Raw genomic sequence first — 25,981 nt, 5'->3', positions numbered from 1 at the left:
AGTCCTTTTATAACATTGTATCCTCTTCTGCTATTTGGATTTTTTTTCTTCTTGTCCTTAGATTTCTATTTTATTGTTCATATTTCTTTAACAAAGCCCTTTGTAATTCTGTTTTGAAAAAAAAAAAAAAACAATAAAAAAAAACAATAATAATTATAATAATAATAATGATGATGATGATGATGATGATGATGATGATGATAGCCCGTTACCTCTATATATCCGGTTGTTAATATATACCTACGTTCATACATGGATCTAAACTTTATGTAAGTATTTATAATCTTCATAGCAGTCACTTGAGTTAATTGCACTAATTGTTTTGATAAATATAATTCCAGTCATGTAATGTACCTGCAAACCGTTGTTAGTTGGACTGTCCCTTCCGTGTTGCCGTACTGCGGCTTTGCCAGCGCCAGCCGCCGCTGTTTGCCTTTTTCCTCTACTGGCTGAATCTCGCTCGCTTGATGTAGGGGTAAACATGTCTATTATGGGAGGTGGTACGAGAGGGTTTTACTTCAACACAGTCCTGTCACTGGCCCGTTCTTTAGCTGCCCACCGCCCCGCACCGGCCGAAAAGGTGAGAAAGTGATAAACAATCAGCCCCAGGTGATAAATATGAACATTAATTAGCCAACGTTTGCAACGCTCAGCAACAGTTTTATACAGGGTGTAGCTCCGCTTCCGCACAGACGCTTGTTTTATTTTGACAGTGATGTGGATACCCAAGCTAACATTAATCAGTCATGAGCACATATGTAGTTGTAAGGACGGGTGGTGGATATTTTAGTCAGTATTTTCTCTGTAATAAAGGAAGAGAGCATTGTAGAAGAAAGTGGCGTCGCTGGTTGAGTGGTGCCTGTTACTGCATCACACGGGCAGAGTAGTCAGGCTTGATCAGCACTGCAGTCAAACAGGTTTGCAGGGTGAAGAGCAGGGGAGATGATAGAAAGGGTTCGCGGTGTGCTCTGTTCAAGACAACGGCAAACCTGTTGCAAAGATTATTAAATCAACAGTTAATATTTATAGGCCCGACAGTAGATAAGTTGTTTTGTAAAAGAGCTGCGTTTTGCAAAGAAATATTTAAGTGCAGTGAATGGAAAAAAACAAACAAACACAACACTGTTGTCTTTTAATGTATTTTAAACCATGTGTCATGTACTGCCAGGTTACTGCATGCATTTAATAGAAGTGAAAACAAATACAGATTTAAGCAGCTGTGTAATATCATGCATGTCTATGTGATGATTTCTCTGTGATGTTGGACAACAACATATCATTATGTCATGCAACATTTAAAAATATTGATCTCCAGCTGTTTACAAAAGGAGCAGAATATAGGCTAGTATGATGAAGTATTGGAATACAAAATGTCTCAGGTGAAAAAAATACATAGATGTGAAGTATGTGCAAAAGTATTGTAGAGTTTGTATTTCTTGTAGATCTCTTGCAAAGAGAAAACTCATCTCTGCAAAATGCAAACTTCTACAAAAATTCTTAACCCAACTCAGCATCACTAGATAACTGAAATTCATTATCACAATCTATTTATTCATTTCTGTAATAACAAACTTCCATCTCTTTTAGGTCCAAAAACTGCAATGTATGTGTCCAGTAGAAGTCCGTGGTGTGTTCACTTTGGACGTGCGTCGCAGAGATGCTGTAATTGCACTGGCTGTGTTCCTGGTGGAATCTGGCCTACAGGTGGGTGGTGCTCAGATGAAAAGTCAAGCTGTTGAGATTTTCAGCATAGTGAGAGTGTGTCATCATCACTTTGAGGAAACAAAGATGTTATCTGAGGGCAGTTTTGAGTTGAGATCACGCTAGAAACACTGCAAGGTTCACAGTTGTTTTTTCTTGCAGTAGCGTTGTATATTAAAAAATGATCATTGTTAGTATTTCAACATTTATCTGCTTTCGCTCCCAGCCTCCCAAAGGGCTCTATCGCTGTGATAAGCTTATTCTCATAATCTGATTAAGGTGGTGATTAGACATGCAGCTGACCATGTAAGCTTCTAACCTCATCACACAGAGACACGGTGTAGAAAGCTCCCTAACCATCTTATTATGTAGAGATGATAGCTTTGCCTCGGGTGTTAAACTAATGTTTGATTTATTGTCTCTGAGCCAGATTTAATTCAGTATCATGTATTAATAAAATCTCATATTTTTGATGCAAACAAAAGTGTTTCATGTGCAAGTAACTGTAATTATTTGTGGTGTAATGTTTTTCTTTACTCTGGCAGCACAAAGACACAATTGTTTCCTACTTGCTGAGCCTATTGAGAGGGCTACCACGGGTCCAATGGATCGAAGAGAGCTCGGGGAAGAAAGGAAAGGGTAAGAACAATCCTCTTATAGTGGGGCCTTTTGTTTTACAATGGTCTTTGTTTATTTTTTCTAACAGTGCACTAAAGGATGTTTTCAGTCATACTTATCGATTATGAATGCAAATGAAGATATAATGACGAGGAAAAAAATCAATAACATCCATAAAGTGCAGTGAGACTGGTTTCAGCTTGTTATGAAAGCCACGTATGACACCGCAACATACGCTTAACAATGTTCATCTTGCTTTTATGTTTGTTAACCCTCTGTTGTACATTTGTCAATAATCTGTGACCCTTTTACTGACATAGTTTTTCAAGCATCACACAATTAAGTGGCACATTACTTGAATCATATGTTGTTTTCTTTCCTCAGAATTTCTCCCTGTCGCAGAAAACTTCAGCTTTTGCCTGGTGACCCTGTTGGCGGATGTTGCTCAGAGGGACCTAGAATCCAGAGAACAGGTGACATTGAAAAAAAGGAGTGATTCAACACAGTCTGTGTTAAAGTTGCAGTAAACTTTGCTGCTAGTGTAATGTTTTTCCTGTTTTTCCTTTTCAGATCTTGAACACTATAATGGAGGTCTTGCAGGCATTGCAGGACATGTGCCAAACACCTGATAATCATGACAAAGGTACAGAAACACACACACAATGCAACAAATGCATATCAGCAGGCCTTTAAAAAACTTCACAGATGCTTTCTTGCCTCCAGTCTACCTGTGCAGGTACATTGTCCCGTCTCTACTTGGCATGACCCGAGCATTTGGCCGCTACAGCAACACAGATGAAGCTCTGCTGTCCAAGTTGTTTCCCAAAGACGCTCCCCCTGCCCGCTGCGTCACAGAGGAAACAGAGGGAGTACGACGCAGGTCGTTCAATGACTTCAGGTCAATCCTGCCATCTTCTCTGCTAACAGTGTGCCAAAGTGACAGCCTGCGCAGATCCACTGGCACAAACCTGGATGCTTCTATTCCGGTCTGTGCATGGTTCAACACAACTTCATAGAATAAAAACTTGCTTTTCATGGGACTGCATATGTAATATTCTAATTCAATAAATGATCTTACTCTAATACTTTGTGAGTACTTAGTACTTGTAACTTCTTGTCTTTTAGGTGTTTTCAGATCCAGGAGGCCACTCACCCTGCTCCCCTACAGCTCCTGGCCTACATTACTTTGAAGGTAAAACTTCAGAAACAATAGATGCTTTGATTTAATTCACACCCAGATTAAATCAGCTCATTCTACGTTATCATTAAGAGCTGGCAGCTTTGAGTTACAACAGGGTACCTGTTAGAATGCACATGCTATTTATGTATGCTATTTTAATAATATTTAGAAGGCTTATATTGCCTCTGGTCTGTTTTTATGCACACGCTGCTTCATTGTGGTGTGTGGGCATCATAAATGTAAATGCAAAAATCCAACTATATGTATGCACTAGCAAAACAACATAGCCTACTTTATAGACTACAACACACAAAACCTAACTTTAAGTCTCAACTAAAAAGGTCAGACGTGATTGTTATTTTTATTAGGTAATCTTAAATTACATGTGAAACTGATACTATGTTAAAACTGCATTACTTGAGTTATGGTGTGTTATGTGTTGTGTAACAAAAAAATCATTGTCTATTTTTAGTCACACAGCATCCTAAAACAGAGTTGGTCGAATACCCTTTGACTTGTTTAATGTTTGTCTCCTGGTCTCTTCATTTCAGGTGCCTACCTTCCTGACAGCAGTGCCGTAGATCCTGACTACTACTTCTCTACTGTCAGCTCCAGTTTCTCTGTCTCTCCTCTCTTCCTGGGAGCAGGAGAAAACGAGGTGGAGGTACCTGTTGATCTGCTGCGACAGCTCCTACACATGGTACAGAAGCATAATGATTAACAAACAGTGTTTTTACCCTCCCATCCTCTACCATGCATGTTTACCAGCAGCTGTGTGCTTTGTTCACAGGTGAAGAGGTTTGTCTCAGACTCCTTTTTGAAAACCTTGGATGCCACAATGACGGAAGTGACTGAGGTACTTAACAGCCACTGTCTGTTTGATGAATATGAGCTCAAAGTTATGCTGATACGACTAAAATGATTTTTTTCTTGTGCTTTGTTTGTCATAAAGGCTAATCCTGGAATCAACCTCTGTTACAAAACCTTCAGTGATCCTCTCTATGTGTGCGTGTTCAAAATGCTGCGTGACACACTTTATTACATGAAAGGTAAAACAGCACAAACATCTGAATTTGCTTCACACTGCCCCCATCGTTGCCATTTTTCTTCTGTTTCATGGACTAAATGGTCATTCTGTCTTCATGTTTGTCAGCCTTGCAGCAGGGGTTTGTGCGAGAGGTGCATGACTTTGTACTGGAACAATTTAGCAGCAGTCAATCAGAGCTGCAGCGGGTACTTCATGATACAGGGGGGTTGCCGGGGGAACAGAGCCCCCTCAAGCTCCGTTGTCAGGCCAACGCCGCCTGTGTGGATCTCATGGTGTGGGCTGTCAAAGATGAGCAAGGTAATCAATTGTAGCAGGGCATGAGCAGAGCGCTGTGTTTGCATGTCATTATCATATTGTGGTTGCATCACGTTTTACTACTGGTGTCTCTTTTTTCAGGAGCAGAGAATCTGTGCACCAAACTCTCAGAGAAGCTGCAGTCGAAAACTTCAAGTAAAGTCATCATCGCTCACATGCCACTGCTCATCTGTTGCCTTCAGGTACAAAACTACAAGCTGGAAAGAAGACTATGGTATTTGCTTAGAAAGATAGGAAATATAACAAATGACATTATGGAATCATGGAATTTAAAGGTTAGTCTCAGGTGTGCTGATTTAAAGTCAACCCAGATATTATCTTAAAATTACTTTTGTTTCCCTCCGTTTCAGGGCCTGGGTCGTCTGTGTGAGAGGTTTCCAGTCGTGGCTCATTCTGCCACAACCTCCCTCAGGGATTTCCTGGTGGTTCCTTCCCCTGTTCTTATAAAACTGTACAAGTATCACAGCCAGTACAGTACAGGTACATAAGCTGATTTGTGTTTAAAGAGCCACCTGAGCTATCAGATTGTCAACATTTGATGTACTGTACTAGAGATGTTGTCTTAATACTATTTTTGTATGCGGTTCCTTGGCAAGCCCCAGTTCAAATGTTTACACAGTAACCCATCATAAACGAGATAAGAGGGATAATAAAGAGTGAAACACAGTTTTACAGCACACACGTGCACACACACACATACATAATCACAGTGACAGCAATAAGTGTGTGTTATATTGAGAAACTTAAGTGATGATATGCAGCAAAACTAATCAGAGACAGAGGCTGTGTGAAGGGTTTTTGATCCAGACTGATAAAACATTTACACTCTCATATAAATCTTTAAAACAAAAAACAACAACTTGGGCTAATAAAAGGAAACTGTACTTCAGGGTACTTAAACTCCTAAATAATACTCATTAAATCTGAAAACACTTCTCAGAGAGAGCACTGCCTTTTTGTCTGACTGTTTTAGGAATAGATTATGTCACAAAATAGGTTAAAACTCATTCTAGTGAGTCTGAAATAGCAGAAATTTTGAAATAAATGATAACAAACTTGTTTAAACTGATACCAAAGAAGAATAATTTCCTAAAATGTTGAATCCAAAGTGTATTCAGCAGGAATCTAATTCCTTAAGTAGGTCACAAATGACTTTCCAAAGGTAGAGGGACAGTGGTGTGTTTGCTGATAATGCTGTGACAAATACACAGTGATAATTGCACTCACAGTCTCTCATTCACTATTGATCTGTTCACAGTACTATTGATGACCAGCTAAGAATACAGACAGCTAGATTTGTAACTGCTGCTGTTTCTCTGTGTTTCTTTCTGCCTTGTCCTGCTTTATCATAGATCAGCTGTTTGTTTGATGGATCACAGCGAATAACAATGGACTTTATTCTGCCTTTTTTAATGATAGGAATTGTAGATGTGGAACAGTCTGTCCCTCTTATTTAATTTACTCTGTTATTGTACTTTCTTTAGGCACAGGAGAAATAAGAATTAATGTCACCAATGAGCACTCTCAGTCAACCTTCAACGTGCTGCCAAACAAGAAAGACCAGCCGTCCATGTACGAGCAGCTCAGAGACATTTCCATTGACAACATATGCAGGTTAGACCCCAAACATGCCACAGTGGTCTTAAAAAATCATTTCTGTGTATGTTTTCAACTTTTATTTTACATCTCTGTGTGATTGTTCTCTCTAAGATGTCTCAAAGCTGGTCTGACCATGGACCAGGTGATAGTGGAAGCCTTCCTGGCCAGTCTGTCCAACCGTCTGTACATTTCTCAGGAGAATGATAAGTAAGCACTGAACACTGTTGGAAAATAAAATATTTTTTCCATAATGAACAGCTTCTCTAAAAATTAAATTTGTCTTTTCACCAGGGATGCTCATCTGATCCCAGATCACACCATTCGGGCTCTTGGCCACATTGCAGTGGCTCTCAGAGACACTCCTAAAGTGATGGAGCACATCCTGCAAATCCTCCAACAGAAGTTCTGTCAGCCTCCTTCACAGCTGGACGTTCTCATCATCGACCAGCTCGGCTGCATGGTTATCACAGGAAATGTAAGCTCACACTGTGAAGCACTTTGCTCGCTTCCTTTCATTCGTTTATGGCTGAGTTGTTATTCTTAATGCTGTGTTTAATCAAAAAGGATCAGTTGAAAGGGGATTGGAAACCTTGATATTAATGTTATTACGTCAGTGATTTCTGTATAAATAGAAGCAATCTCATCCTATTTTTTGCTCAGAAGGACTGACATGCTGTAATTACTGGAAACCTGCTGGCTGATATTTACAGAGACTAAGAATAGGTTTCAGCGTTCTAGTTTACAACCCTCTGGAGCATAATTTGGCATTTTGGACAGCTGGTACAACCCGAACGCAACAGGCTGCAATTAACAAAGGAATGGAAAAGGACCTGGGCTTCTGTAGAAAATACAAATTGCTTACACAGCTCCTTTCTTGGTGTTTGGACTCATAATGCAGCATTTATTCTCATAATGTGAAGGCCGTCTGACTCCAGTCTATCCCTTGTTTGTTCATTCATCTGTTTGTTTGACTGCCATCTGTTTTCTAGCAATACATCTACCAGGAGGTGTGGAACCTGTTCCAGCAGATCAGTGTGAAGGCCAGCTCAGTGGTTTACTCTGCTACCAAAGACTACAGAGATCACGGCTACAGGTCAGCATCTGTTTTTACACACATCACAAAGTCACCTGAGTCACCAGGTGTTGCTGCTCCTTAGGGGTAGATAGAAGTAGATTATTCTGGGATATACTTTGTTTTACATCAACTTCAGCTGAAAAATAAACAGTAAAACGTTTTGCTGGTCTTGCATTTGTCTTCATTAAGAATAGTTGTGTTTAACTTTTCCTCTATCTGTGCTCTTCCCCCAGGCACTGCTCTCTGGCAGTGATTAATGCTCTGGCCAACATTGCAGCAAACCTGCAGGGGGAGCAACTGGTGGATGAGTTGATGGTGAACCTCTTAGAACTGTTTGTCCAGCTGGGCCTGGAAGGAAAGAGAGCCAGCGAGAGGGCCTCGGACAAGGGACCAGCGCTGAAAGTATGAGCTTAAATTCATGCATATATATAGGCTTTGACCCCAGAGAATGTAACAGGTTGATAAAAATTAATTTTGTTTCTCCTGTAGGCGTCAAGTAGTGCTGGAAATCTTGGAGTCCTGATTCCTGTGATTGCTGTGGTGAGCATTTGATTTCTACAAACTCTTTTCATTAATTCAGATCAAAGATTTGCTTTAAAATAGTATCCACATGCATGATGTCTGTAGTGCTTTAGATAACTCCAAATAGTTAGTTAGTGTTTAACTCTATCAACAAATATTGTTTAGTTAATTATTGTTAGCTGCAGTACAAACATCTGTGTCGCAGTTTACTTCTCAACATTGTAACAATCATACAGCCAAGCTTTTCTGAAGCATTTTTAAATTTACGATTATTCTAAGTTATTTTACAGTAATATATGTATGTATGTAAATATATACTCATTTAAATAACTTTGATTTTACTGTTTTTATGGAATTAAGCTAAAAGATTCCATAGATTTAATGGTATAAAATATGTATTACATCAGTTTGAACTAATATAACAAAGAAACAAGCATTACTGTTAAAGAAGGTTTTGATTTTCAAACAAATTCATGTCTAGAAGAGTTATATTTTATTAACCTCATCATCGAGGATAAAATGATAACCACCGACAGAAAAAGCATCCATCCTGTCCCCTTAAAGACTCACATCACTTTTGGAAATAAAAAGGAGAACTTCAAATGTTTAGTAAATCATTAAATTCACAAACAGACTCATTACTTGATTTTAAATGTCCCTAATATGCTTGTCGAACCATCCAACTGTGAATGCAGCAGATACCACAGTTGATAAATCACAATTATCTTCTTAACTGAATGAATCATCTGTGAGGATTGTTTTGCTGTTTACAGGGGCTTTTTGGTCAAGTTTAGCTCTGGGAAGGGGTGACCACTCGGCCCATGAACACAAGACAGTCTGTGCGGTGCTCGTAGATCAGGAAGAGGAAGGGGTGGTCCACAGTGAAGCGGATCTGGGAGGAGAGGGGCATGAAGCCCACCTGGGTCACAGCAGCAGCCTCTGTGCCCTCCTCATTCACAGTGATGGTTCCCTGGTGCTTCAGCTTGGGGAGAAACCAGTAAATATGTTAGATCATTAAGTTTGACAGAGCTCAAGTAACTCTTGGTAAAATAAAAACATCAGATTAAGTGGTACTCACATAGTTCATGGCGACCTTTTCAGAAGTCATCCCAGAGAAATCGCCGCTCTCTTGAAACAAGTCAGTGAGGCCCATCTCTTTCAAGTTTGGGATCAGGTCATAGTTTTGCTCTAATTTGAACCGAGGCAACATCACTTCTCGGGTCCTAAAGAGAGGCAGAGAAGAGTTTTATATGTGTACCTTTGAAACTTCACCCCCCCATCTAATGAATAGGAAATGGTTATTAAAAATTAACCTGTTTGTCATATTTTTGAGCCATTTGTCGACAACAGTTGGAGAGATTTCCCTTTCCAAGGTCCTCATGTCGGCCATCTTCCTTGGCAAAGCGATGAGCATGCTGATGTTTCCCGTGTATGGGAGCTGAAAAAAGAAAACAGAGCTGTATTTTAACCAATCTGACTATATGAGAACAAGTTTTTTAGGTGTTTGTATTCCATGAAATCTCTCAGATGTCATATTTCAGTTTTAAATCAGTGCAGGGCAGCTTGCCTGTAGGACGTCACACTCCAGTTCATGGTCGGCAGCGGCAAGATAGTTTCCCTTGTTGGCCATCATTGGCACGCGAACAGTCGTCTTTTCATTCACTCTGAAGTTGCGATAGGAAGTCATTTCTTGGGGAAACTTTTGTTCCCATGTTCCTGTTCAAACAGACAAGAGTGACCTGTTTGTTTGTGTGTTTTGACCGTGAGTGTTCTCTGATTCTGCAACATTTTGTGAGTCATCTGAATGTGGGTGGAGGACAGCGTGTCTCTTTTTCACTCACCTTTGAAGTACAGGTAGTTAAGCAGCATCAGCACCATGTTTGGGTCCACACTCTTGAGCGGTTCTTTGATCAGTCCTTTGGTCAGCTTCAGGATGCGGCGGTTGGCTTTGTTCAGAAAAGCTGGATCACTGAAGTCAACAGACTGCGGCTCTGCAAAATAATAAGCCTTTGTCTCAGCACGGAAAGTATCTTTCACTGAGACATTCTTCTTCACGTAGACATCATTCACAGAGCGCAGAGTGTAGCCAAAGTTCCTCCTGAAGAGCCTGTGTGTCAGCTTCCTGAACAGTTTGTGCACCGTTGTGTTGACATAATGATGGCTGGCATTGACAAACTCAGCGAACCCCAGAGCGTTGAAGAGCTGATCATGGGTTTCTGATTCTGCACCCAAAGACATCATTCCCATAGCGATGGAGATCCCAGCAGGTGCCAGCAGGATGTTGTCAGTCTGGTTGACGTCATTACGAAGACTACGATAGAGGTTGAAACCGAAGTGGGCATTAACAATGTTGAGACGTTGGAGGCGAGAACGTCCATGGAACAGACGTAAGAGTCTGGCACGGCGGATCTTTGGGTCGGAGGGTTCGGCAAAGATGTCGATGTCTGGGGCTGGTGTGGCGATGTCGTCTATCTCATCCCCCTCACTGAATATTAACAGAAAAAGTTAGAAACTTATCAAGAGACATGCAGTAGCTGACATAAAACGTCCATCCATTGTTTCTTAAACATTCAATACACACGTCTATACACATCAGCATTTTCTGTTTTATTTGTGGGAAGATCAAACCCAGGTCATTATTTTAAAACCATATTAGAACCAAAACAACAACAAAAAACATCATCTCTCTTTGGCTTGCTTCGTGCAAATAATTTCCTTTATACTGCATAATTATTGCTTAAGCTTGACTTCTTTCTTGATATTTGGTTTTTGAAATGATCCACCAAACTGGAAAGTTAATGCTCACGTGTAGTCGTCACTGCCTGCTGACAGGATCTTATCAAAATCAATGTAATCTTCGTCCTCAAAGCCATCAAAAACCAGGTCATTTGTGACTGTGTTTTCTTTGTGGAACTCCAGCGGGATGTCCCCTATATCCACCGTCCCTCCTTCAAAGCTTTTGGGGTCTGGCTGAGGGTCGGTGAAATGAGTGCTGAGTTCTTTAATCCCAGCTAGAGATGGACTGACCAGCAGACAGGCCACAGAGATGACTGTGACGACCCACATACTGAAGGCTGAGGCAGAGGAAACAGATATCAACAATGTGGAGAAACAAATTTGATCTGTATTCAGTAGATTTAGTTTATTATATCCATACAAACTTCTATCAATCAATTCATGACTTAACAGGCATAAATAGAAAAGGTTTGTGGCCCAAAATGTTAGACCTTTTGTTGAAAATGTCTTACCTTAACTGAGTGCTGGCAGGAAGTGCTGAGCTGCTGTTGTTTGTAGGACTAAGAGCAAAGAATTGAATGCAAAACTGAACTTTGATGTGGGCTCTTCCTGAACAAATAGACCAGATCAAACAGACCAAAAGGTGCTGTGACTGACTAAAATAGTTAACTCTTCACAATTCAGGCTCTGTGTGAAGTAGATTTGAAATGTCTTTACACATTACCAAATAAGAAGGCTTTTTTGGTAATTATTTGGTTCTTGTTTGTGTTTCATGAATTTTTTTATCCACTTAGGGTGCCGCTATTCAAAAACTTATTTTCCTCAATGACAGTTTCTGCAACATTCTTTAAAATCCTCCTTCAAAATTTGATATTTTTAGTTCATAATTATTTACATTATTCACCTTTTAAATGTGTCCATTTGTTCTGACTCTCAGTTGACTCGGAGGCTCCCACCAATCAAAGAGGCCAAACCACGTCTCCAGAAGCTGTTCAGAGACTTCTGGTTGTACTCTGTGGTCATGGGCTTTGCTGTGGAAGGATCAGGTGAGCAAATGATGGACGTATAAAAAGGATTTGCATATGAAGTATGTAATGTATACACTCAAATGTTTTTTTAACTGTGTCCTGCAATATCCATTATTTTGGTTTTTTTTCCATCATGTTTCTCAAACTATTGCAGGAGTCTCAATAAAGACTGAATGTCCTGCTAACTAGTTAAGCATGTTAATAAACTCCACATTGGGAAAAGTGCTTTAACTGTGTGATAAGGGTGTAAAATTGATCAGATAAAGGTAGATGGTTGGTTTTTATTTTCAGTATTAAGTATATCAAGTGTAACAAAAACAGCTGTTTGAGAGTCTTAATGATATATTTCAATGAGAGAATTTATTATACCAATGTGTATTATTACTGAGTAGTCACTCCCTGCGTATCTGAACATATATTTTGATTCTTCAGGACTTTGGCCGGAGGAGTGGTATGAAGGCGTGTGCGAGATCGCCACCAAGTCTCCTCTACTCACTTTCCCCAGTGGAGAACCTCTTCGCTCTGAACTACAATACAACTCAGCCCTGAAAAATGACACAGTCACACCGGTACATTGTTCTTGTCCTTTTTAAACTCAAAGTAAGCTGGCTGAATAACTTTTAAGTAAAAACTGCTTACAATGTCCTTGAACTTTGTCAATTTGCATCTTCCAGGCTGAGTTGAGTGAGCTACGGCTGACCATCAGCAATCTCCTGGACCCTCCTCCTGAAGGATCTGCCCTTATTAACAAGCTAGACTTCGCCATGTCCACATACTTACTTTCAGTCTACAGATTGGAATACATGAGGTCAGTTAAAACTATGTGTCTGAATAGTTTTTATGCACTGTGTTATTGTGTTGTGAAGATTTGTAACATGTCTGGCTGTTTCAGGATGTTACGATCCAATGATCCTGATCGGTTCCAGGTCATGTTTCGGTACTTTGAGGACAAAGCGATCCAGAAAGACAAATCTGGTAAAAGATTCAGGCTTTTTCATTGATGTCTTTTACTTTCTCTCCTCTGCATATCTGTGTTTTTTAAACTCCTGTTTTATTCCTGCAGGCATGATGCAGTGCATTATTTGCGTTGGTGACAAGGTGTTTGATGTCTTCCTACAGATGATGGCAGAAAAGGTAAGTCACACACCTAGATGTCTTAGTGACTGTACATATTTTTCTTCAGTGTCAGTGAATACCTATCAAACTTTTATTTTAGCCTAAGACCAAAGAGCATGAGGAGGAGCTAGAGCGACATGCCCAGTTTTTACTGATCAACTTCAACCACACGCACAAGAGGATCCGCAGAGTGGCAGACAAATACCTTTCTGGTTTGGCAGAGACGTGAGTGTAGATCATTCAAGAAATCCATCAGTTTGCATTTATTCCCATAATGTAGAGTTTGAGAAGTGTTCCTCTTGTGTTTTACCTCTTGCAGATTCCCCCATCTGCTTTGGAGTGGTCGCGTGTTGAAGACCATGCTGGACATCTTGCAGACTCTCTCACTCTCACTGAGTGCTGTAAGCATCAGACAAGGCTGGTGTGAAAAAACACCAGATTGATGGTGTGAGATCTATGAGCAACATTATGAAGTGGGAAGCTGAGTTAGACTAACACTTGAATCACAGCAAAAAAAAAAAGTGAGGTGTGAAATAACATGTTGAGGTTGTTGTTGAGTTGTTAGTTGACAAACCCAGGAAGGTGTTTGGGAAGATACGGCTTTAAGCCTCACTTTCACATATTTCTGTTCCTTTTATTTCAGGACATCCACAAGGATCAGCCGTACTATGACATTCCAGATACGCCATACAGGATCACGGTTCCTGACACATACGAGGCCAGAGAGGTGAGTTGGACTTCTATTACAGGTATGACCACTAGAGGGCAGCTTAGCATTAGTTTTAAACACTGATAACCTGTTAATTGTTTAGTTGGGGGTTGTTCATGAAGCCTTGCTAGATGATTATTTGTCATCAAATGTATAGGATGTTTTATATGCAATCATTGTTTTAACATGTCTGGATATTTAGTATGTACCACAGAAATGTTGCATTTATTCCCATAACACAGGGTGTGAACTCTGTAAATGTAAAGTCTTCCTAGTCCTGACATTTTCTGTTTGTTTAAATATAGGCCATTTGTTTTTAAAAATGTTTGTATTCCATAATAATCAAACTATCTACATCCCTTCGTAGAACATTGTAAAGGACTTTGCTGCCCGTTGTGGTGAGATCCTGAAAGAGGCGATGAAATGGGCTCCGTCGGTCACCAAGTCCCACTTACAGGTCAGTTCTTAAGTCTCCTAAAGGGGAAGAGAGCTTTTACTTGACATTTGAAGAAAGGAAAGGAAATTCAGTTACAAAGAGCTTCAAGATACAAGTTATTATTGAAGGTAATTCTGTTTGAACAAATGCTTCTTTTTTAATTTAATAAGAAAAGAAAAACATGTTCTTAAATCAATTGTAAGTAGTTTATACACTGAATGGTTTTGGCTGTGGAGTTATAAATAAACTATTTTTTGGGTTAAAATACTAATTAGGCAAGTTCCTCTCTTTGTTTCACTACTGCCTCCTTTGTTCTCTCCTGGTTCATTCAGGAGTACCTGAACAAGCATCAGAACTGGGTGTCAGGACTGTCCCAGCACACAGGCCTGGCCATGGCGACAGAGAGCATACTGCACTTTGCCGGTTACAACAGACAGAGCACTACACTGGGCGTGAGTCAGACACACATGTTGATACACCTCAGTGTTTGCACATTCCCTAAATACATTTTAGTTTGGTTGAAATTACGAAGTCATAACCGCTACAGAATGCCCAACAAAAGGCTGTGGTATCTATTTCAAAGTCCTCTAAAGAAGATGCTTCAGAACTCATTAAACACCTCGTCTCTTCTAAGAATAGACCACATTCAGTGAAACCAAAATCTTTCCAGGCTGCTGGGCTCTCAGGCTTGTTTATCTGTGCTTATTAACAGTTTTCTGACAATAACTGCTTTTGACCACTGGTTTAGCATTGGTGGTTGGGTTATACTGACTGTAGTGCCATATATCTCTGTTGTGTTTTAATCTGTGTGTACTCTGTGGCTCTGTAAACACTGTGACTCTTGTTGCCAAGTTGTTAACAGTTCTGTATATCTGTGCGCATGCTTACTTGTCTGTGTGGTATTTTTTTGCTTGCTCTGCATCTGTGTGTTCGTGTGGCTTGCATTCTGCTGTATCTGTCTTTTCATTTGCTACATTTGTTGTATTTTGTCTCTATTAAACCGCTCCGAACTGCCTACCTGGTTGCTTGGCTGGTTTACGGATTTGCTGGTTACCTGGTTTCTTTCCTGCAATGGACGGGTGGGTTGGTTGCTGGTTGCCCATTTGGCTAACTGGTTTTGCTGGGGCTGTCCTCCACCATGTGGCCAACCGTAGGCTGCTTTCCCTCAGGTTGGTCCCATCACTTAATACAGAGAGACAGGGCTCAGGCATGATGCCCTCACTTTATCCAGCAGTGTAACAACTTTAACCACGTTGTTTTGAAAACAACTACGTGACTGTTTTCCCAGCCTGAGACTGTGTGGCTTCAAGTTGCCTCTAAACTGTGTTTTTCATTAGACCACCCAGCTGACAGAGAGACCAGCCTGTGTGAAGAAGGACTACTCCAACTTCATGGCTTCACTCAACCTGCGCAACCGCTACACAGGAGAGGTGAAGAGTTGTTTCCAATCAATGAGGATCTTGTTTTGTTTCACTTTTGCACAGAGTGATTCATACCTGTCTGAATATGCTCTGCCTCAGGTCGCCGGTATGATCCAGTTCTCTGAGGCAACTCACAGCCAGTCGGATCTCAACAAGCTGATGATTCTTCAGATGACAAGCGCTTTGGACAGAAAAGAGCCAGAGGCCTTCACCCAGGCCATGTTCAAGATGGCTGCTCTGTTAATAACCACCAAAAGTGAGCAGCTCTGCCTCATTTTGCCTCATGACAGAGATGCTGGTGGGTATTTTGTCAACATTAAGTTATGGTAATTTTTTTCTTTCAGACTGTGATCCTCTGCTCCTGCACCATCTGTGTTGGTCTCCTCTGAAGATGTTTACAGAACACGGCATGGAAACTGCCATCGCCTGCTGGGAATGGCTGCTGGCTGCACACAACGGGGTGGAAGTGCCCGTATGTTTATGCATCACTTTTCATCAAGTCATATAAGTTATGTTAATAATTTGTGTGTCGTGACTTGCGATTCATGAATTAATTCTCACATCCTTTTCCATCTGCTCAGTTTATGCGTGAGATGGCAGGAGCTTGGCAGATGACAGTAGAGCTGAAGATGGGTCTGTTTTCGGAGGCGAAGGTGGAGACCGGCCCGCTGGCTGTGTCTGAGGAGAGTCAACCTGCACCCTGTGCGCCTGACGTCATCCCTCACTTCCTCTGGATAGAGGTCAGTCAGTTGTGAACAGACTGCTTTGTATTTGATTTCTTGTCGGCTTTATCGGCCCTTACATTTGATACTTTGGAGTTTGAAACATCAGAATTCAGAGATCATGTACTTTGTCTAAAAAAAAACATGTTGTGATGCTTCACTAAAGAGACATACTGAAAATTAATTTCCAAAACCGTTCAATCAATCGGACCCTAGCATGATTCCTCTTCTTGCTGTTCCCCCATCAGTTTCTGGTGCAGAGGTTTGAGATAGCCAAATACAGCAGCGCCGACCAGGTGGAGATTTTCACCACCATTTTGCAGAGATCTCTATCTCTGAGTGTCGGAGGGCCAAAAAGCAGCCTTAACCGACATGTTGCAGCTATTGGACCTAGATTCAGGTATAGTGTCCCGTCAACTGGTTTAATTCTGAATACTGAAATGATTAGCTGTGAGGAATACCGAAAACCTGAACCTGAGACTTTTGTCCAATCACTGTTGGTGTTTCAGACTGCTGACCCTGGGTCTGACTCTTCTGCATGCGGATGTTGTGACTAATGCCACCATCAGAAATGTGCTCCGAGAGAAGATTTATTCCACAGCTTTCGACTACTTCAGGTAAAAAAATGAATAAATAAAAATGTGAACGTTAAGATTTAACTGGGATGTGGTTTCAAAATGTGTGTGTTTACTCTGTTTTTGTGCAGTGTCGCTCCCAAATTCCCCACTCAGGCCGATAAGAGGCTCAGAGAAGACATCAGCATCATGATCAAGTTCTATGCCAGCCTGCAGTCTGACAAGAAATATCTGGCTGCCAACCAGCTGGTCCCTCCAGGTACAGGAGAGAGAAAACAGTGACCTAATCTGTGTGTGAAAATGAGTGAATTGCTTTGCATTCTATAGTTCATTTCTTCATTAGCCTTTTACTCTGTAATGGCTGATTTTCATCCCTTCAGCATCGCTAAATAGTTCTCTATAGTGTTACTTAGTCATTAAAGATATATGAAATCTGAAACGCCTAGATTGCATTTTCTGTGGTTAAGGTGATATCACCAGGGCTATTGATCTTGGGAGTTCTAGGTTGTAGATTAGAAGTTTATCGGAGTATCCTCTCACATTTCTGTTGCAGGCTTTTTCAGTATGACCTTTATGATGAACAATTATTTGTGATTAGGACTGATAAAGAGCCTCTTCTTTGTGTAGATCCTCAGGACATGTCTGTGAACAGCTTGTCTGTAGTGACAGTGACAGACAGCCGCAGCAGCCTCGATGCTGCTGTTGGCCAAAGGCAGCAGGTGGCTCAGGGATGGATCAACACATACCCTCTGTCCTCCGGGATGTCCACAATATCCAAGAAATCAGGTAAGATGAACTTAACACTTACAGTGAGTCTAGATTTCAAAAAATCCTCTGTGATGTAATCATGTTTCTGACATGTGAAGCTCTGATTTAATGTTTTTGTTTCAGGACTCTCTAAAAAAAGCAACAGAGGCACTCAGTTGCACAAGTACTACATGAAACGCCGAACTCTTTTATTGGCTTTACTGGTATAAGCATTGAATTTGATATACATAATATGTTTCATTATACTTTTACATGTCTTCATGTTCTTCTATCATGATGGGTCCCATTCCCTGTGTGTTTCTCTTCAGGCCAGTGAGATTGAGCGTCTAACGATCTGGTACAACCCGTTGTCGACACAGGAGTTGGCTATTTCAACTGAACAGTCCGTGGAAACCAGCATCGCCAACTGGAGGTCAAAATACATCAGTCTGACAGAGAAACAGTGGAAGGACAACGTCAACCTGGCTTGGAGCATTGCACCTTATCTGGGCCTGCAGCTACCAGCCAGGTTAATGCAGCACAGACAAAGATAATTTTTGAACTGAAACTAGAAACTAGAAAAGATTTAATCTGATGAATTGAAAATTTCAAAGTTTGGCTGTTGTGTCCCAAAAGGCTTCAGAAGGAGGTTTATAAACCCTAAAATCATAACTGTCTGCACATTCCTGTCTTTTTTTAAAGTATAAGAGATCAAATAATACTAAACCCCAAGAGCACACATTTTTAAGAAATGCAGTTGTTGTTGATATCACCAAATCAAATCTATAATATTCTGATAACTAATGTGCAACAACTGCACCGCAGCTCAAGGGTTTTATTCTCTTTCATTTAGTTTGAATTTTACATACACCCAAAGTCAAACAAAAGACACTATGGCTCAGTGAATTGACTGAAAGATTAGTGATCTCTCTTATTTGAAAGAAGGGTGAAGTGAGTTTGTTGACCTGATAAAATACCAACTTTATTCAAACACAGTGGGTGTACATACAAGTTCATGCCCTATATTTATGTTCCTCTAAACAGATCATTCATTCATCCTGCACCATGTATATTTATGTTTCAGATTTAAAAACACAGAGGCCATTGTGTCTGAAGTGACTCGCCTTGTGCGAATGGATCCGGCTGCTGTGTGTGATGTTCCAGAGGCTATAAAGGTGAGAGCCTTTACCTAACAGTACAAATAAAAAGGTTTTTTAATTCATTTTTATTATTACTGGGTCTTTGGACTAAATTGAAGCAGATAAGGATCAAATTAGGAGAAAGGGGCAAACATCAATTAGAGTTTTCTTCTCCTTTGTCAAATAAACTGGCATAATGGAACTTAAATATTGTTTGATCCAAATCCGCTCTTGCATGTGGGATACAGCTGGTTTCATGAAAACTTAGCCCATAAATGCAATAAGTTCAGTTGTTTTGTTGTCACTTCACTTCTGATGTTTCTTTTGTTTTTGCTTTTGTATTTTATCCTCCTTCCTCTGTTTTTCATAAATAATGCAAAGATGTTTGATGTAAAGATGTTTGATGTAAAGCTCCTCTGGGCCGATTAATACAGCTATAAATCCAGTCATGCAAGTTAGCGTTAGCATTAAGCATTTTGACTTTTTTATCACAACTGTTAGAGTGATGATCACAAAAAGAGTTTAACACACACTATTGTTGTTTCATAAGTTAGTATTCTTGTCACTTGTTGGTGTGTTATTGAACTCATCTCATTCCCTCCAGCTTCCTCACGTCCTTTTCATTTAGTTCTACCTGACTTCACTCTTAATGAGTCCCGTATTAGTCTTGAGGAGAGGCGCAGTGAGGCACAGCATGGCCTTCCCAAAAGGCTTCATAACTTAGCGATTCATCCTTCTTGACATTTCATGGTTGTTTATTCCACACACAGGTAATACACTAAGTATTAAACACAGCATCCTCTGGAGGCTAGTTAGCACACTGTCAAGCTCGGGGTCATCACCTTGCATCATATTGTTTTAATGTTTGATGCAGAATAATTGATCCTGTGTTTACATACTGTACAGTGAGAAGAAAATGGCTGCCTTGTTGAATCATTTGAATCATTTTCTTATATTCTTTGCTCATTTTTTGTGTTTTTACAGTTCCTGGTGACTTGGCACACAATAGATGCTGACTCCCCAGAGCTGAGCCACATTCTGTGCTGGGCTCCAGCAGATCCCCCGACTGGACTGTCCTACTTCTCCTCCCTGTACCCTCCTCACCCCCTAACAGCCCAATACGGGGTCAAAGTGCTTCGATCCTTTCCTCCTGTAAGTTCAAATTTACAGCACTCAGACATGATGAGCTGTCCGTTGTTTTAAATATTGCATAACTTAATTTGTCAATAAAACCTTGTCTTTCCAAAAGTGTGCAGTTTTAAACACCGTTCAGTCTGATTTTACATAATGATTGACATCTTCTATGATTTAATAGTGCAGTGATTCACAGAGCAGTGTATCATTGTTAACATATTTCTCCACTGTGTCTAGGATGCCATTTTATTTTACATTCCTCAAATAGTCCAAGCACTACGATATGACAAGGTAAATGTCAAGTTTTACAAATCATTTGAAAACTGAAAAGCTCACATGTTCCTTGGTTAATGAAAAATGTTTTGTGTCCCTTCGTTCCTTTTGCAACTTGATGTAGATGGGATATGTGAGAGAGTACATCCTGTGGGCCGCTCAGAAGTCTCAGCTCCTGGCTCACCAGTTCATCTGGAACATGAAGACCAACATATACCTGGATGAAGAAGCACATCAGAAAGATCGTAAGTCATTCTCAGCTTCACAATCTCTTTTCAACCCATCTTGTGCAGCGCTGTCACTATGTCCATGAAGCACACATTGACATATCTTGAACACGCAATGTAAAAGGGACTTTTGACTCATTCACACCAATACATTCAAAACAGAGCAATACGTTATTTTGTAGGTATCCATAAATTTGCACCTATTCTAGCTGCTCAGAGTGACATGGGTTGGATTCCTGGATCAATGGTGAGAAAATGCGAAATGATCAGACTTTGGAACCGATTTATTAAAATAACAGAAAATAGGATTAAATAGAAGATTTTTATTTTTAGTAAAACGCAGAACACTCCCTGGGCTACGGAACTCCTTTCTGTTTTTGAGGAAACAGAATTACAGTATGTCTACCGAAACAATCTTGTTTGCAGTTTGAACAAGATTAGGGAGAAACTTGTTGCCAAGTTTGAGCAAAAATGGTAGAATCAAATTTTGTTAGAGGCAAAATTAAGAACATGTATCCAAATTCAACACAATTATGGCCATTATTCTTATGTAACAGCTAATTTAACAAGAAGTCAAAGATCTGTAGTTGCTCAATTGAGAACAGGAATCCTCCCACTTGCTCTTGAAGTTGGCAGATTCAAAAACAGCCAGGAGGAACACAGACACTGTGAATTATGTGAACTAGGTGAAGTTATTATTTCTTCTTTATGAATGTCTACAATGACCCCTGAACCTGATGACTGAATAATAGTGTCTTGTAAACCCGTTGGGCTGAGCATATTGTATATGCATGACACAATAAAAATAAAATTCAAATCAAACAATCAATCAATCGCACCACAGGACTTTGAAATCTTTAACCCTTTGAGCTTGTCTCTCCATGCAGCTGACATCGGTGAGCTGCTGGAGCAGATGGTGGAGGAAATCACCGGCTCTCTGTCGGGCCCGGCCAAAGACTTCTACCAGAGAGAGTTTGACTTCTTCAACAAGATCACAAATGTGTCAGCCATAATCAAGTATGAACAATACCTTTTATTTTCTGATTTGCTCTTTTGGTGACTGTTGGAGTTTCTCTATTTTCCTGATGCATTTACCCTAAGGTTGATTTCTTCTGACATCATTAGTGCAAGTTGGTTAAAGTCAGTAAAAGGAAATTTGCTTAGGGTATAATAAAATCAACCAGAGCCAGAGTTTCAAAAGATGTTTTGAACAATTTGTCAAACAGGAAGTGCTGCATTCAGTTGATGTGCTAAAACATGAAAACTATCATCAATTATCGCACATTTTGATTCTTATATATATTTTCTTAATTACATTTTATAGTTGTATTCAATTTCAAGTGCATTAATGCTTCCATTTTTGTCCTTCCATTTTTTTCCCCTTTCTTATACTTGTCATTTCTCAAATCTTACAATTCCTTATTTTGTACTTTCTATTTTTAACTTTTTGGAGGAGTAGCAGAAACAGAAAAGCAATTTCCCCTCAGGGATTAATAAATTATTTCTGATTCTGATAATTTTTAACACATTTCCTACACCTACCAAATAAACCAGAAATATGCAAAGCTCATGTTACCATAGGCCTTAAAGTAACCACACTTAACTTTTTATTCAAACATCACCCTTGTATTGCTCAAGGTGTTAATTAAGATCTCCCCTGAGTCAGAAAGTGTTGTTCTGTTCCTGAACTGTATTAGCATTGGTTTCATCTCTTAAATCCTCTGGTGTGAGTTCATTTAACCACTGGTGGATGTGTATGTCTTAGATTATGCACCAGCATGGAAAATTCTGCCTCCCTTCGCCCCAGACTTCCTGTCTCTCAGTGTATGCCCTGCAGCTGATGAGCCTTGCTCTGACAGGCCCCATTATCACTGCCTCTCACTGAGTGTCTTTTAGCCCACGAGGGGTGGACAAAATTCCCCTCAGCCCTCATTACGGTGATAATTGTGTCTGTCCAGGGGAGAAACTTGTCCTGTCCCCTGGCTTTCACTCTCTCACGCTTCACTCAAGTGACTCTCCTCTGTGAATAACAGCAGAGCCCGACTGTCACCTTCGGTCTGATGCTCAGTGAGATACCCATGCATGTTCTACATGTAAAACTCTGTGCCTAAGCTGTTTTTGTTTGTCTTCATCAGACCCTTTCCCAAAGGGGAGGAGAGGAAGCGGGCCTGTCTGGAAGCCATGTCACAGATCAAAGTTCAGCCAGGCTGTTATCTGCCCAGCAATCCGGAGGCCATAGTTCTGGACATAGACTACAAATCTGGAACCCCCATGCAAAGGTGGGGCTAAAATGCCATTTTACACTCTATATTTTAAACAGCAATAAAACATTTATAAAAGCTGTGTGTTTCATTTTACCCAGTGCTGCCAAAGCTCCTTACCTGGCCAAGTTTAGAGTCAGGAGATGTGGCGTCAGTGAGCTGGAAAAAGAGGGTACTGCTAATGTGTTTATTCCCCTTTTTACTGAACAATGTGTCCCTTAATGTGCACAAAGATGATCAGCTTTACTAAAATCTTCTTCTCAGGTATGCAGTGTCGCTCAGATTCTATTGATGGGGAGAAAAGTGAAGAGGAAGCAAAGAGAATCTGCTGGCAGGCGGCCATCTTTAAAGTGGGAGACGACTGTCGTCAGGTCTTAGTTCTAAACTTCTCTCCTCCCCCTATAAATCATCTTTATATTTCTTTTGATTTCACCATATTAACTGTTTGAATTGTGTTTACAGGACATGCTGGCTCTTCAGATCATCAGCTTGTTCAAAAACATCTTTCAACTTGTAGGTCTGGATCTATATGTGTTCCCCTACAGGGTGGTAGCCACAGCTCCAGGAGTGAGTGCATAAGAAACTGTCTCTCAGTTATGATAACACAGACAGTCTAACCTTACCTGTTAAACATATCCTTCTCTTGTTTTTGACTTTTCACCATAGTGCGGAGTGATTGAGTGCATCCCAGACTGTAAGTCTCGTGACCAGCTGGGCCGACAGACCGACTTTGGCATGTACGACTACTTCAGAAACCAGTACGGGGATGAATCCACGCTGGCGTTCCAGAAGGTAAACAAGTATCCAAAACTGAACCAGGCCCCAAGCCAGTCAGAATCCACCACATTTGCAAATATTGAAATACAATCTCTTGATTCTTCCATCACTCCTCTTTCTAGGCTCGGTACAACTTCATCCGCAGCATGGCTGCTTACAGCTTGCTGCTCTTCCTGCTGCAGATTAAAGACAGACACAATGGCAACATCATGCTGGACAGCCAGGGCCACCTCATCCACATCGGTGTGTAGTGTGTACATTTATTAATACAGGGTAATGGTGTGTGACTGCGATGTAGCTTCATGGCTGTACCACACCAGAGGATGAAAACATCTTAACTCATTGGCTGCCATTGACATCTATAGATGTCAATTCGATTACAAATGTTTACTGCGTCTGTAGAAGTCAATTATGTTTTTTCAGCGCGCGGGGGGGGGGAATCTGGGGCAGCTTGTCAGTCAGTATCAGGCTTGTAGGTGAGAGCGGTGTGCTCTTTGGATGAGGGATTCGCATTGATATGAGGAGAAGATGTGAGATGAGAGAGACATGGTGAGATGCTGCAAGTCAGAAAAGTTCATGCTTGCTCACATTCGAACAGAAGTGGATCAAAGGATGGAGCGCCCGAGATGAGTGCGTTTCAAGAAAGTATTTTTTTTTTTTAATTAAAAACATGAAGCAAGCACATGAAAGAGGAAACTGTACTCTTCTCATGAGGTTTAAGTGTTTACATAGTCAAAGAACATGTTACTCTGTGGGTCATTAAAGATCATCCAAGATGCTCGGAAAATGGCTGGTAGCCAATGAGTTAATTAATAAATAAGTAAGTAAGTAAATAAGTAAGTAGGCAAATAAATAATAATAACATCCATTCTCTCATGATAATGTTTTCCAATTTATTTCAACAAAAATGGTCTGCTTCCGTCAGCACTCAAACAACAAGCTCCTGCATTTGTCTTTGTGTGTTTCCAGACTTTGGCTTCATGTTTGAAAGCTCTCCTGGTGGAAACCTCGGCTGGGAACCGGACATCAAGCTCACTGATGAGATGGTGATGATCATGGGTGGGAAGATGGAGGCAACTCCCTTCAAATGGTTCATGGAGATGTGTGTGAGGGGATACCTGGCTGTCAGGTGAGCATGTGGGAATAATAAAGCAGATTCCCTCTACATGAAGTGAAATGGCGTATGTAACACTGAGAGTTTTTCCTGTGGATCAGGCCTTACATGGATGGAGTCGTCTCTTTGGTTACACTTATGTTGGACACTGGGCTCCCCTGCTTCAGAGGACAGACCATCAAACTGCTCAAGTAAGTGAAGTGTATTGATTAGCCTGATTAGCATTTATTACTTTTTATTTATTTTAATTTCTTTGCAACACTCAGGCAGCGATTTAACCCCGGCCTGAGCGAGAAAGACGCTGCTTCCTTCATCATCAAAGTCATCCAGAACTGCTTCCTCAGCAACAGGTCAGCACAAAACCTAAAAACTTCACACACCCTGCTCATATTCGTCTCCTGGAGGAATTATTCACATTCTTGATTTTGTCTTCCAGGAGTAAAACCTACGACATGATCCAGTATTACCAAAACCAGATCCCGTACTAAACTTTGGTGCCTCAGCATGTGCATTTATTGGCTGGTACTTGGTGCGTATGTAAGTGAACGAATGTATGTGTGAGTGCCTTTGTTTATGTTTATGGTTACAGATTGTTACTTCTGCTGATTGTTGGATGTTGCACTTTGTTGGATGTTGCTTTTGCTTCTTGTATTTCCTTTAAATTTGTTCTCTTATGCCTTATTTATTATACTATGTTACAATCCTGTTGTTGTTTGTTTTAATTATTATTGCACTAGCATCTTGACTTGTGTGCACTTGGAGAAAAACTCTTGCTATCCTGCACGTTCAGTAAAATCTTTGGAGTCTGTGCCAAATTTTAAACTCTCCGTTAGTGAATGTGGGTTCTTAAAGCTGTTGATTTTTAGACGGGCTGTGGATGGATACTTGAAGTAGCTGAAGTAGATCGGTTTCAGTTTTGACCAATGTGGCCTAATCTGTTATCCTGTACTTGACTGTACTACTGTGTTTCTCTTTCAATGGACCAGTCAGATAAGTCTGACCTGTGGCATGGTACTCGTCTCGTATTTAAAGGTGATGACTGATTTTATTGATGCAGTGACTCAGTCTGTGTTTTACAGTTACCTCGGCTGTGGGAAACACTGGGGCTGAGTTTGTTTATTCAACGTTGCCAAAGGGCGAGGAGAGCGGGGAGGGTGGGGACAAGGGGTGGGGGGGTTCATGCATATAAATTAAACTTTTCTAATCTTTGTGAATGAAGGTCAAACCAAGCTTGAATGTTGGGCAGTTGCATGAAGTTGAGCATTAACAACCATGTAGCCTGTTTCCGATGCAGCTTATGGTGAAAGTTGTTTCAGTAATCCAGAGTGCTGTGCCCCATGTTCATACGGCTTTAGCCTCTCTGTAGTGTTACTGATTGTAAAGACTTTGCCTCTCTTTGTATATTTATAATCACAACTCATTTTCTGTCTCCTTTTCTATCTTCATGCTTTTTGAATGAGAATGCAGAGGATATGAAATCTAATAAAGATCTATTAATGTAAAGACAA

General features: G+C 40.5%; 2 protein-coding genes across 2 annotated transcripts; one reads left to right on the top strand and one right to left on the bottom strand.

Annotated features, from left to right (window-relative positions):
• The first annotated feature begins 392 nt into the window (after positions 1–392).
• pi4kab (phosphatidylinositol 4-kinase, catalytic, alpha b) lies at positions 393–25,981 on the top strand. The gene is made up of 54 exons (XM_074669783.1): positions 393–580; positions 1,588–1,704; positions 2,247–2,340; positions 2,704–2,792; positions 2,890–2,962; positions 3,043–3,305; positions 3,445–3,511; positions 4,051–4,199; positions 4,290–4,355; positions 4,452–4,548; positions 4,653–4,844; positions 4,944–5,044; positions 5,213–5,342; positions 6,347–6,476; positions 6,573–6,668; positions 6,753–6,936; positions 7,451–7,554; positions 7,770–7,938; positions 8,026–8,076; positions 11,732–11,840; positions 12,255–12,391; positions 12,497–12,630; positions 12,715–12,797; positions 12,886–12,956; positions 13,039–13,163; positions 13,258–13,339; positions 13,582–13,665; positions 14,015–14,104; positions 14,416–14,535; positions 15,421–15,513; positions 15,604–15,760; positions 15,849–15,976; positions 16,086–16,244; positions 16,475–16,626; positions 16,736–16,843; positions 16,933–17,060; positions 17,429–17,587; positions 17,693–17,772; positions 17,878–18,077; positions 18,633–18,723; positions 19,672–19,839; positions 20,059–20,112; positions 20,219–20,339; positions 21,209–21,338; positions 22,457–22,600; positions 22,684–22,754; positions 22,847–22,953; positions 23,045–23,149; positions 23,249–23,374; positions 23,482–23,602; positions 24,329–24,488; positions 24,575–24,664; positions 24,740–24,823; positions 24,910–25,981. The coding sequence occupies exons 1-54, from the start codon at positions 482–484 to the stop codon at positions 24,959–24,961; spliced, it is 6,294 nt and encodes a 2,097-aa protein (XP_074525884.1). The 5' UTR covers positions 393–481; the 3' UTR covers positions 24,962–25,981.
• serpind1 (serpin peptidase inhibitor, clade D (heparin cofactor), member 1) lies at positions 8,622–11,352 on the bottom strand. The gene is made up of 7 exons (XM_074669786.1): positions 11,307–11,352; positions 10,865–11,132; positions 9,900–10,543; positions 9,626–9,774; positions 9,372–9,496; positions 9,137–9,281; positions 8,622–9,040 (listed from the first exon to the last, which is right to left on the bottom strand). The coding sequence occupies exons 2-7, from the start codon at positions 11,122–11,124 to the stop codon at positions 8,849–8,851; spliced, it is 1,515 nt and encodes a 504-aa protein (XP_074525887.1). The 5' UTR covers positions 11,125–11,132; positions 11,307–11,352; the 3' UTR covers positions 8,622–8,848.

This window comes from Halichoeres trimaculatus, unplaced genomic scaffold (assembly GCF_033239565.1).
Source record: "Halichoeres trimaculatus isolate MK-OKI-2021-1 unplaced genomic scaffold, fHalTri1.1 fHalTri1_scaffold_5, whole genome shotgun sequence".
NCBI lineage: Eukaryota > Metazoa > Chordata > Actinopteri > Labriformes > Labridae > Halichoeres > Halichoeres trimaculatus.
Note: the sequence above shows the minus strand (reverse complement) of the source record. Positions and strands in the feature narration are given on the sequence as shown.